General features: G+C 34.9%; 2 protein-coding genes across 6 annotated transcripts in view; one reads left to right on the plus strand and one right to left on the minus strand.

The window, feature by feature from the left end:
• The window catches only part of Spock3 (SPARC (osteonectin), cwcv and kazal like domains proteoglycan 3), a 367,429-nt gene that overhangs the window by 102,690 nt on the left and 251,327 nt on the right, over nucleotides 1–13,412 (minus strand). For 3 of the 5 annotated variants that reach the window (XM_041674837.1, XM_041674834.1, XM_041674835.1), the window contains one exon: nucleotides 9,836–9,962. In XM_041674837.1, the coding sequence (XP_041530771.1) occupies nucleotides 9,836–9,962 (127 nt within the window). The remainder of the gene's footprint in view (nucleotides 1–9,835; nucleotides 9,963–13,412) is intronic. The other 2 variants (XM_041674838.1, XM_041674836.1) reach the window with 1 other exon arrangement.
• LOC121462872 (60S ribosomal protein L36-like) lies at nucleotides 9,254–9,505 on the plus strand. Its single transcript, XM_041674839.1, has one exon. It carries the CDS (start codon nucleotides 9,254–9,256, stop codon nucleotides 9,503–9,505), a length of 252 nt encoding a protein of 83 aa, XP_041530773.1.

Here is a 13,412-nt window from a genome sequence, read left to right on the forward strand (position 1 = left end):
AAGTCTGAGGAAATTGAAGGAAGAAGGGGTATTAATGGTTTTCTGTCTTTCCAAGTATCTTCTGTGTTTCTCACTCCTGGTGAAGATAGCCTTATAAGGCCATATAATAGGGTTTCAAGTGTCTTACCCACACCTATCTCACTCACCCCCTTTCATGATTTGCCTAACTTTACAATGAAACTCGGCTGGAGTCAGGCCTTAAATCACAACACAATTATATCTTTCTCTTTTCTACTGTGAATACTTTTGGTGGCTAGTAGATCGCCACTACTCTTTTGCTTGAAAAAGTCAAACAGTTCAGTAGATGGTTCTTATGCTGTCACTCTAAACACAAGTAAAAGGGTCGAGTGTCCTAACAGGATTTCAAAACCTATCATCTTATAGCCTGGAAGGCCACATGTTCTTCTCTGTCAACATAAATTATTTACAGGCTCCACTTGTAACATCTCCCCATTTCTAACTGTTCTGCCTGTTCAGTGTTTTCCATGTGCACTAATAGATCCTTCTTGAAGGAACACCAAGCAATGATAATCTTTGCTACTGAATAAATATCATTTGTACACCAGATATGTGGTCTGTAAGACCCACAGAGGCTTTATGAAATGCTAACTCTAAATCAATAGACACTTCTGAGGGCATCTGTTAAAAGAGATATATCCTTGGATACCCAGGTGGAAAACACCAGGTACCATATGGGAATCCCTTGTTGAAAGTTCCTTCCTTGACAGAAGACAATCATTTAGAACACCTGATACAAGTTGGTTAGTGATACTGATGGAGGAAGATCATTGGTTAATTAATAAAGAAACTGCTTGGCCCTGATAGGTTAGAACATAGGTGGGTGGAGTAAACAAAACAGAATGCTGGGAGGAAGAGGAAGTGAGGTAAGACGCCTCAGACAGAAGCCATGCAGCTCATCACTGGGGCAGACGTGATGAAGCTCCAACCCAGAATGGATGTAGGCTAGAATCTTCCTGGTAAGTGCACCTCGGTGCCACACACATTAATAGAAATGGGCCAGGCAGTGTTTAAATGAATACAGTTTGTGTGTTGTTATGTCAGGGTATAAACTAGACAGGCGGCCAGGAGCCGGGCTGTGGGAAGAGGCCCGCAGCTCATACTACATGATACCACACTGCTTTTGGAAGGAAGGCTTTTGGTCAGTTTTGATGTACTGTTCAGTTTTGATGAACACTTTGGATGGCATAATTGTTTTAAATATTTCATTTTCTACATTACATGTTAGGATTGATGCAATGTTTGTGACTGTCTACATATTGATAAACTCATCATGCCATGTCAAGTAGAAAAATCAAATGAAAATTATTGAAAAACCTACTCAGGCTTCTAAAGTAAGTTTTGATGGTTTATAGAATTTGTTTAGGTTGTTGAATCTGTGAATTTAGAGAACTATAGGAAAATGTTTAATTTACTCCTGTGGTGTATTTTAATTAAATCCTTTTGTGATTTTTCTATTATTATTCATGTTACTATAAGTCTATGCAGCTAATTTTCAGTTATAAAGTAAAATTTCAACATAAGAAAATTTTCCTATGTAATTTTAACATTCACATTCTTATAATAATATTATCTTTATTTATCAGGTATTGCATAATTATAAATCATGTTTAAATAAAATTGTAACATATATGTTCTATGTCAAATGCATTTTATCTACAGCAACATTATATCTGACTAGTCCTGCTGCTATCATCTGTGACCTTATTATATAACTTGCTATATCTATGTTTCAGATTATTTTTGAAGAAAAAATTTAATATGTATTATATACCTTGTAACATTCTTATAAAAAACAATTATTGCAAATGAACTTGACACATTAATTTTATACTAGCCTTTCAATTTAGACCACTAATTACTATAAATCAGGCATCTTAATATTCTTTTGTTTGCATGCATGCACTATGTGTCTTTGGCAAAGAAAATAATTTTTTTCCTAACAAGCTGTCAGCTTCCTAAAGACATTGTGAGTGTATCAACTGGAATAATGCCGGCCAACAAGTTACAATGCCATGTGTATCAGCTGTTTTTTAACTTGAACTAACAGTTTGTTGTCTAAAATGTATATTTTTGATGAATTGAATCATAGTTGGCTTTTTCAAATCTATCATAGAGCCTGCCACTGTTGCAGCATTTTTCTTTATGACTGAGGAATAATTGATCTTACAAAGAGATAATTCATGTGTAATCCACACACAATAAATGTGGCTAGCATCATGTTCCTAGGATAGCACTTGAGCTAACTATATAAGCTTGTACTTGGCTCTAATTTCAGAATTTGTTGTTTCTAAGTTTTAGGATTAAGGTTTAGTTAATATTAATTTTGAAAAGTGTTTAATTTTGTTTTATGAAATGAATTTAAAAACAACTTAGATTATTACCTGATATTATTGTTCTATTAATTTGGCATGCAGTAGTAAGGCTATCAACTATAATTTCTTTTCATAGCAACTCAAATAACTATTGTGCTTATAATAATAGAGAGTAAGTATAAATTCTACCACATTATAAAACGTTAAGAAATTGTTTTAAAAAATGATTTATTTTATTCTGTTTGTGGATATTTATAAAACAAAGCAATTCATTTGAAATACAATGGTTTCATTAAGTAAGGAACATTATGTAAGGATATAACATGCATTATGTAAGAAACACTGTAATTGCTAGTATTACTCTTTAATACGTTGATGAACATTATATAAACCATAGCATTAGTCTAGTCAATGGTGGCTGTTGAATACCAATTTAATATTATTCTATTCTAAGATAGTTTAATTTTTCTCCTTTACACATAAAAAACATTTCTATAAAATGCTAAAAGATATTAAGCATTTTTCTCTAAATTGTGGCTCACATAAGTATGTGGAAGCAGCACTGTGCTGTAAGACTAAACCAGACTGAGAAGAAGTCTAGGAAAAGTAAAAAAGAGATAAAAATCAAAGAAAATGAAGCATTTAATCTATGTATATAAATAGAGGTTAATTATACACGTGGAAAAGTGTGAGATGTATGAGGCATTAGTAGATGCAGCACCTGAAATTTTCATTCAATATGGTATAGCTCTTAGTGAAAATAGAAGGTGTTTTAAATCAACGGCAAAATGCCTCAGATTCATTCCAGATGATTTATTACAACGTTTTGCTATCTAAATTTCAAAAAGTATATGATATCATACAAAATCACTGGGGAGAGATTCTCATAACATGAGAAGAGAAAAAGACAAGATCTCCTGAGTAAACTGGGAGAATGAGGACCATGGGAGAGGGTTGAATGGGATGAAAGAGGCAAGGAGGGGAGCAGAGAAAAATGTAGAACTCAATAAAAATAAATAAAAAACATGATAGTCTATTATGGGTTCCTTTCAAATTGTTTTCCTGGATTTTTGATTCATTGCAAATAAAAAATTTAAAAAGCCAAGAATTTTATTCTTGTGATTTTTGATATTTCCTTATTGGTGTTTTGGATATTAAATCACTATAAATGGAGAAGAACTTTTTCCACAATTATGCTCTACAAACAAGCATTTTCATCAGAGAACATATTTCAGAAACGTAATGTCCTCAGTATTGTATGGAGTTCCTTTTTAATTGATTTTTATTGAGCTTTAAAATTTTCTCTGCTCCCATCCCTGCCTCTCCCCTCTCCTTCAGCCCTCCCCCAAAGTCCCCATACTCCCAGTTTACTCAGGAGATCTTGTCTTTTTCTATTTCCCATGTATATTAGATCTATGTAAGTCTCTCTTAGTGTCCTTGTTGTCTAAATTCTCTGGGATTATGGTTTGTAGAATGGCTTTCTTTGTTTTATGTTTAAAAACCACTTATGAGTGAGTATATGTGATAATTGTCTTTCTGTGTCTGGGTTACCTCTCTCAAAATAAGGTTTTCTAGCTCCATTCATTTTTCTGCAAAATTCAGTGTTATTTTTTCTGCTATGTAGTACTCCATTGTGTAAATGTACCATATTTTTCTTATCCATTCTTCAGTCGAGAGGCATTTAGGTTGTTTTCAAGTTCTGGCTATGACAAGCAATGCTGCTATGAACATAGCTGAGCACATGTCCTTGTGGCACGATTTAGCATCCTTTGGATATATACTCCAAAGTGGTATTACTGGGTTGTTTCCTAATTTTCTGAGAAATTGACACACTGACATCCAAAGGGCTGCAGCAGCTTGCATTTTCATCAGCAATGCAGAAGTATTCCCTTTTCCCCACAACCTCTCCAGCATAAATTTTCATCAGTGTTTTTGATCTTGGCCATTCTTACAGATGTAAGGTGGAATCTCAGAGCCATTTTGATTTGCATTTCTCTGATGACTAAGGATGTTGAACATTCCCTTAAGTGTCTTTCAGCCATTTTAGATTGCTCTGTTGAGAGTTTTCTGTTTAGATCTGTACTCAATTTTTTTTATTGATGACTGATTTCTTGAGTTACATGAAAAGGAGATCAAGGGGATACAAATTGGAAAAGAAGAAATCAAACTATCCCTGTTTGCTGATGATGTGATAGTTTATATAAGCAATCCCAAAAAATCTACCAACGAACTTCTATAGCTTATAAATACTTTCAGTTATGTAGCAGGATATAAGATTAACTCAAAAAAATTAGTAGCCTTCCTATTCACAGATGATAAATGAGCTACAGAAGAAATCAGAGAAACAACACCCTCCACAGTAGCCACAAATAGCATAAAATATCTTGAACTAACTCTAACCAAAGAAGTGGAAGACCTGTATGACAAGAAATTTAAATCTTTGAAGAAAGAAATCAAAGAAGATACCAGAAAGTGGAAAGATCTCCCATGCTCTTAGGTAGACAGAATTAACAGAGTAAAAATGGCAATTTTACTAGAAACAATCTACAGATTCAATGCAATGCCCAGCAAAATTCCTCACAGACCTTGAAAGAACCGTACCCAACTGCATATGGAAAAAAAAAAAACAGAAGAGCCCAAACAATTCTGTACAATAAAAGAACTTCTGGAGGCATCACAATCTGTGACTTCAAACTCTACTACAGAGCTACAGTACTGAAAACAGCCTGGTATTGGGATAAGAACAGACAGGAGAACCAATGGAATCGAATAGAAGACCTGGATATTAATCCACACACCTTTGAACACCTGATTTTTGTCAAAGAAGCAAAAATTATCAAATGAAAAAAAAAAGCATATTTAACAACTGGTGGTGGCAAAACTGGATATCAACATGTAGAAGAATAAAAACAGACCCATATCTATTACCATGCACAAAAGTCCAAATGGATCAATGACCAAAACATAAAGCACGCCACACTGAACCTTATAGAAGAGAAAGTGGGAAATACACTTGAATGCATTGGCACAGGAGACCACTTTATAAATATAACCCCAGCAGCACAGACACTGAGAGAAAAAATTAACAAATGGGACCTCCTGAAACTGAAAAGCTTCTGTAAAGCAAAGGACATGGTCAACAAGACAAAACAACAGCCTAGAGAATGGGAAAAGATCTTCACTAATCCCACATCAGACAGAAGTCTGATCTCCAAAATATACAAAAACTCAAGAAATTGGTCATCAAAATAACAAATAATCCAATAACAATGGAGTTCCTTTTAAAACAAATGAAGTGATTGTTATTTACATGTGTTTGTCACTCTTGTCTCCCCGCCCCCCCCCCATCTTCACCATGAACCTTTCTCTGTCTCACCAATCCTTATTCTGCATTCATGCAAGTTGTTTGATGTGGTGGTAGCTTTTTGTTGTCTTTTGTTTGTGATTTGTTGGCTTGTTTTTACTTTTGATTGAATAGTTAGTTACAAAATCAAGCTGAATTTGAATAAAAATGTTCAAAGAGGAACAGCATATATGCCTCTCTGACTTTTGTTCTTAACAAATACTCTCAACAAAAACAAAGAAAAATTGCAAAGAAAGATAAAATTAATACCAACATATTGCCTAAAACTTATAATTGTTAGATATCACAAATTTTCTATAATCAGACTTCAGTGTACATATACAATAATGAGAATTAATAACTACTAAAAGGAGTAACATATCTCAGTTAAGGAAAAACAAATGAAAGAAAGCATAAATCATGTGGTTTTAAAATTGGTGTTTTGTTTTTTTTTTTCCAACAAATTTCTCTGTAACTTTGAAGCCTCTCCTAGAACTTACTCTGCAGGCCTGGCTAGTCTCAAACTCACAGAGATCCACTTGCCTCTGCCTCCCATGTGCTGGGATCAAAGGCATGCACCACCACTGCCCGGCTAAAATTGATATTTATAGTAAAATATTGTCACATGAAAACATACAACAAATTCTTCTTTAATGTTAATATTATATACATATTCATATACATAATCATAAGAATTCAAACATATATGAAGAAATTCCATAACATTTCTCAACTATACCTATACACAAATTCACCTGGTGAGTCTATAAATGTCTATTTACAGGGTCTTATTCCCACCACCTTTGGTAGCATATCTGCAGCAGAAGCTGGGAGTTGTTGGATGAAATAAACAAACATTCCAGTTACTTTGTCTACAGACACACACACACACACTCACACACAATTTTATAAACAATGTCTATTTCTGAGGGACTCACTACTTCTTAGTTCAATTTTCAGGTATTGCATTACTAAATACAATAGAAAAAAGCTTAAATTCATCCATTGCTGTCTTTACAGGCCTTTTTTCTTTATGCCATGCTCAATTCTAAAACATCAGTATTGTTTTATTGATTTGTTCTCAGAGCAAATGTAAAGCACAATTTATATAAACTGATGGATTTACCATTCATGTTCTTATAAAGCTGTAGTATTGGAGAATAATTCCTAGTTCACACTGAAGATGAGAGCAAAAATCACATTAGGCATTGCCTGAAGTATGGAGCAGAGACCTTCATTTTTTTTTTATCAATTTCAAGAATGATTCCCTCTCTGTTTAGTTTGAATAAAGTGATATTTTGATTTTGTTTGGCATTGCTTAATTTGAAAGAATTCAGAAACCATTAACTTACTTATTAGGAGAGGAAAGATTAACTACGCTTCTACAGAGGCCAATTACTTCAGATAATAAAACGGAGGCAGTGTTATGGGAGTATATTTTATGAAAATCACATATGCTCCAGACATTTTTTAGTAAAACTACATTTGAATTGTTCTAATCTGTCCCTTCAGGTTTTATTTTACTTTTATATGTGCAATTTTAAAATGCCTTGTTGATGACTTTGTTAAAGTTCCTGTCTTCAGTGTTTGAATTCCAATATTATAATTTTGATAAATGTAACAATATTATAATTAATAAAAATGATCACTTTTTTAAAGCATCCTACATTTTTAATTGTTTTAATTATTTTCATTGTATGAGAGTTTTGCCTGAATGTTTATCTGTGGATCGGTGTGCCTAGTAACTGTGGAGATTAGACAATAGCATCGGATACCATGCATTGGTTATACAGAAGTTATGGGTGATTGCACCTTTCCATGTGGATATCAGGAATTGAACCCACATCCCCAAGAAGCACAAGTGTTCTTCACCACTGAGATAACTTTCCAGTCGAACTAAGTCTTACATTCTAAAATGGTACCATGATTTTATAATTTGCCTAAAATCTTTTATTGGATACCCTTTGAATCTCTTTCTCTTATCCCATCCAGGCACCAGCTTATGCCCCAGTGTAATGACTTGCCTCTTCTTAAAGTATGCAATGGAAACATCATTTATAATTTTTGTTCTCTTTGCTAAGCTGATCACAATAAACAAACTTGGGAGAACCAATTACACAATCTGAAAAGAAATCACCTAAATAACAGAACTGCAGGGTACCTGCAATTATTTAAGCTGTAGCATCATGGTGTTCACTCTGCTCACAGCGTCTATGAATCGAAAGGAAGAATAAAGATCCCATGACTCTGCCCTCCACCATTTTCATCCTCTGCTTAGAAGATTTTAGAAAAAATAATGAGCTGACCAATTATCAAGGCGTTCCCTCTACAATAGTTTACTTGGTGCAATACATAAATACATATGTATTAATATAATACTTAACATATATGCAGTGTCTAACTTTATTGCCTGAAGCAGTATTTTTTTATTCTCATATTCTTAATAGGATTTATAACTGCAAAATGCAAGAGGATGCTTCAGTGAAATATTTCTCAAAGTTTATAATAGTTCCCCAAAGCCAAAATATTCTGAAAGTAAAAAATTCCAGAATTAACTGTACAGTGATTAAAATACAGCCATAAACTAAACTGAGTCTGTCTTAAAGACCTCATATATACAATTTATCAAAAAACACATAATTAATCCTTCATGGGTGTATTACTATATTCAAACATTAGATGTTGTTTTATGTGTTTGTTACCTGACAGGAACACTCTTTTGTAAAGCAATAAATTCATGAATGAACTATGAGAATTAAGGTAGAGACTGTAAATCTCTTATCCCCAATCAAAGAACACACATCAATTTTTCTTTTAAGCTAAGTTCTTAAACACTAGTGAATCTTATAATCTTATAACATAGTGACTACTACCTCAGAATGATGTAGAAGAAAAACCTGGGTCATTGATGTAGAGATGTTACCAAATCTGGCTTTAAAAATAATCAGTTGTGTAAAATTTGTCATATTGCTGTTACTTCCTTAATTTCAGTGCTTTCTAAAGGATTCTTGGACACTTAATTGAGATGATGTAGGAGGTTAGATTTGAGACTTTCAAAATAATGATTTCAATGTCGAACTACTGTTGTTATTGTTGTTACAGCATAATTACTATTAATGATATATCTGGCTTTATCCACCGAAGTGAGTGAAGGAAATACTGCTTTTCAGTGTTTCACATTAACATTTCAAAAATTCTTTTATAGGAGAAATAAATTCTCTTGAGATTATATTCCTAACAAATGATGTCATAAGTATTTCTTAAAAGCAAGTAATGAATTTACAAAAAGAACTGCGCAAACAGATGGCGGATTAGTTTAAGTTACTTTTTGGATCAGTTGCTTTTTCGTGGCTGTGTCTAAATGTCTGACACGAAAAACTGTGGTTTGATTTTGCAGAATTTCGTGGAGGGATGCGGTCTACTGAGGTGTGACGTGTAGATCATCACAACCGAGGCAGCTGGTTATGTTTTATGCCTGCTCTCAGGAAGGAAGGGCAGACAGGGAAGTGGGATCATATTAGAAAATTCCTGTCGGGGCTGCCATCGGAGAGGAGCAGCCGTGGCCCTGCGCTACCCCATGGCCGTGGGCCTCAACAAGGGCCACAAGGTGACTAAGAACGTAAGCCAGCCAAGGCACAGCCAGCGGCGCGGGTGCCTCACAAAGCACACCAAGTTCGTGCGGGACATGATCCGGGAGGTGTGCGGCTTCGTGCCCTACGAGCAGAGCGCCATGGAGCTGCTCAAGGTGTCCAAGGACAAGCGCCCGCTCAAGTTCATCAAGAAGCAGGTGGGCACGCACATACGCGCCAAGAGGAAGCGGAGGAGCTGAGCAACGTGCTGGTCGCCATGAGGAAGGTGGCGGCCAAGAAGGACTGATCCCCTCCCCGTTCTCAATAAACGTTGCTGTGGCGCAAAAAAAAAAAAAAAAAAAAAAAAAAAAAAAAAAAAAGAAAAAAAGAAAATCTCCAATCACACTCCAAGTGGCATATTCTTTCAGGGTGGCTCTATCTTCTAAAGATTCCAGAACATTCCACAACAAAACCAATGCATAGGGACCACATTCAAGCACACGGGTCTCCGTGGTCATGTCACATTCAAAGCACAGCACGGATCAATAGGCATTGCTTATTTTATAGTGAGTAAATAGAGCAGCACTCACCTGCGAAGAGTAGGAATGCCCATCGGAACCACAAACAGGGCTGCCATAGGCCACAGGGCAGGGCTTACAGATGGATGGCCGGAGACCTCTCCCTTGCTTATGGCTTCCTCCTACTTCTTTCATACTGCTGGCAAGGAAAAGACATAAAAAGAAAAAGAGCCATACTTAGTGCAACAAATTTTCAGAATTAACTTTTTGTGCAACTGCCTTTTCTGGCCTGTCATAACGATGCTTGAGATTAAGCGATTGTCTCTTTCACCACTGTTATCTCTGCACACTGTGCTTCATGATCTAGTGCTATCTTTTCAGATTCCTCAGTTCTTCCAATGAACTGAGATTGTACTTCTCAAAAGTTTTGTGCTAGTCACAGAGAGTGTGGTTATATTATTTTATGTACAGTCTTTAATTTTTAGACATAAAATAGGTTCTTGATAAGCCAGAAGCAGCACCTGCTAAAAGTACAGATTTCTGGAACCTTCTACAAGCTTGCCCTTGTAGTCTCTTAGGAATGGGAAAAAAAAAAAAAGACACCCGACTTAATGCTTGCTTAAAAAGGAGAGAGCTGACTTTTAGAAGAAACAGCTACAAAGTAGCAGGAATTTACAGCATCTAGCAATGTTTAAAGAGGCAAATTACTAGGTTTATTGACAACAACCCCCCCATTGTTGTGAAGTGTCTCAAAACGGACTCCTTAGACTTTGATCTAAAATAACTCTGGGAAATCCATTCCTATTTTTAATGCATCACAAAGACTCTTTCCTCTTGTTTACACTACTCATTTCCTTGCCTATTTGTGGAAACTGTTTACACAGAAAGAAAAGGACTAAAAAATGAGAAAGTTACTGGGAATCTATAGAAAGACAGATCCTTGTATAGAATGTGGTAAGTCAATATATATTCATTGAAATTTTCTGTGCAGAGAGTAATCCGATGTCTCTTTGACACAAAAACGTTAAAAGGACTATGTACTCCTCATGATTTTGTATATGTTAATGATTTTTATTCTCTAGGCTTTATACTAGGAAAACCAGCTTAAAAAGTGTTGCAGCTAGACAATACTAAAAAAAAAAATACACCATAAGGAATTATATCATAGGAGAAGAAATTTAAGTTTCATCCGGAATATAGGCTTTAAAATATCATATCTCTCTATCTATGTATTTATCTGTTCATCTGCCTTTCTGTCTATCTATCTTTCTTTCTATCTATCTATCTATCTATCTATCTATCTATCTATCATCTATCTATCTCTTTACCTCCTCATCTTTTTCTCTCTTCTCCCTTCCTTCCCTTTGTTCCTCTATCACTTTATCCCTCCATATCCTTTATTTCCCCTCATTTCTCCTTCCTCTTTAGAGACCATTCCTATACAGATTGTTATAATGTCTACAAGAATTTCAAATATACTGTTTTCATTTCTTATATATAATTTATACTTATTGATCATAATCTACCCTTACTTTGCTACAGAATTCTCCTGGAAATACAGTGGAGCAAAGTACTAATGTGTAATAGAGGTATTATTAAAAATTAAAATAATGTATAGAAACTTTATCATACTGTTCCAATCCTCATCAATGACAAAAATTGAGTAAGGCTTAGATAATCATGTCCAGGATGTAAAAATTATGGACTATGTATATAATATCTCAAGTATTATGAAGTGCTTCATTTTTTTTCAATTCTGTTTAATAGTTCTGTACATCATGGAAAATAATTTTCCTTTGAGTATGTATTATATGTGTCTTTATGTGTATATTTACTTGTGAAGATATATCTCTGTGTTTGTGTGTGTGTATTTTGTTTCTCACCTGTGAAGGTTTGTCTTTGTGTGTATACTCAACTGTGAAGGTGTACGTGTGTGTATTCTCACCTGTGAATGTGTGTCTGTGTGTGTATATTCAACTGTGAAGGTGTACGTGTGTGTATTCTCACCTGTGAATGTGTGTCTGTGTGTGTATATTCAACTGTGAAGGTGTACGTGTGTGTATAATTGTGTGAATGTGTGTTTATCTTTACCTGTGAAGGGAAAGGAGGTCATCTGGAGGTCAGAGATTGGCGCTGAGATGATTTTCTCAAATACTTTATCATGCAGTCCTTTGAGAAAGAATTTCTTTCTGAACCTATATCTCAGCATCCTGGCTACAGACTCTAGACTCCAAGCCTTAGGACTATACCTGTTTATTGTGACAGTTGCATGAAAACAATCCGGATTTTATGGAAGTTCTGGAATTCCAAAATTAGGTTCTTATGTTTGTACAGCAGGTAACTCACTAACCATTCCCTAAGTCCTTTCAGAAATCTTTCATAAAGTCCTGAAACAAATTTCTGTGTATGTTCCGCAGCAAAGATTCTATTTACAGTGTTTTCCATAGAGATATTCAGTTCACAGTAAAATGCATTGAGTAGATGAAGCAATAACTGAACATTTATAGATCTCAATATCGATATTTCCTGTAGCATATAAACATATATGTGTGTGTGTGTGTATTATTTACTCATATGTAATCTATATGTAATTATATTGTATAATATACACATGAATGAAGTCTTTCTGTTATTGCTGTTGTTAATTTCATTTTTAATTATACCCAAAGACTCTAGTTTAAGAAAAATATTATTTTCCTGAGAGAAGTGAAGTCATGGCAGTCATTGGACAGGCCAACAGGGACAAATTGATTTTTTTGAGAAACGACAACCTGGTTCCTGCTATCAGGATTTGTTTCCTGGCAACAAGAGGTGTAGCAATGACAAGAGAAACAGTCTGGAGAAAGCATTAGAAGATATATTAGACTTAATACTCAAGGTAAAGAAGGATTTTAATGTCAGAAAGTAAATCTACATTTGATGTTATTTACTCTCTCTCTCTCTCTCTCTCTCTGTGTGTGTGTGTGTGTGTTGTGTGTATATGTGTGCTTGAATTTATAAAACCATGTCCCATGTCCTACATGTGGAATTTAAGAGACAACTGTAATAGTCAATTTTCTTCTTGACAACGTGGATTCTGGGTGTCAAACTCTGGTCAGCAGACTTAATGGATGCTCACTGAGTCGACTCCCCACTCCTCAATTGTTTTTGAGGACTTCGCTTCAACTATATTACCATTGAGGTCATTGTTATTTACTCCCATTGGTGGAATACAAAACTCACGATGGGTTAAAAACATTAAAAATATTTTGAAGTATTTGCCAACAGCAGCTTTGAGATGTCTACAGTTATGGGAAATAATTTTTAACCAAATCTTTAAAGTTTTAAGTTAAAAAATGATTTACTCTCTAAGGGAAGTCTCTCTCTCTCTGCATGAATACATCCTTTTCCCCCGTAGAGCAAAATGCTATATTTATGCACTCAGGGAAATTGTGTCCAAGATTAATATATGCTATCACAGTTTCTTTCCTCTCACAATTTTCTTTCTAAGTCTCATCACACAAAGCAGTAAGTGGGCTGTATGCCATCATCAACATTATTATTGTCTAATAGCCTCACAATAAAAAAGACAAGGGGAAGTTTTAGTATGACCTGAACGGCTCTCACATGTAGTCTAGACACATAGTGAAGACAAGGAAACTTGTTGGTT

This window comes from Microtus oregoni, unplaced genomic scaffold (genome assembly GCF_018167655.1).
Source record: "Microtus oregoni isolate MIOR12 unplaced genomic scaffold, Mior012 000025F_ref0000491, whole genome shotgun sequence".
Lineage (NCBI taxonomy): Eukaryota > Metazoa > Chordata > Mammalia > Rodentia > Cricetidae > Microtus > Microtus oregoni.

Coding starts and splice junctions, on each gene's coding strand:
- LOC121462872 (XM_041674839.1), top strand. CDS start 9,254: ATGGCCGTGGGCCTCAACAAGGGCCACAAGGTGACTAAGAACGTAAGC.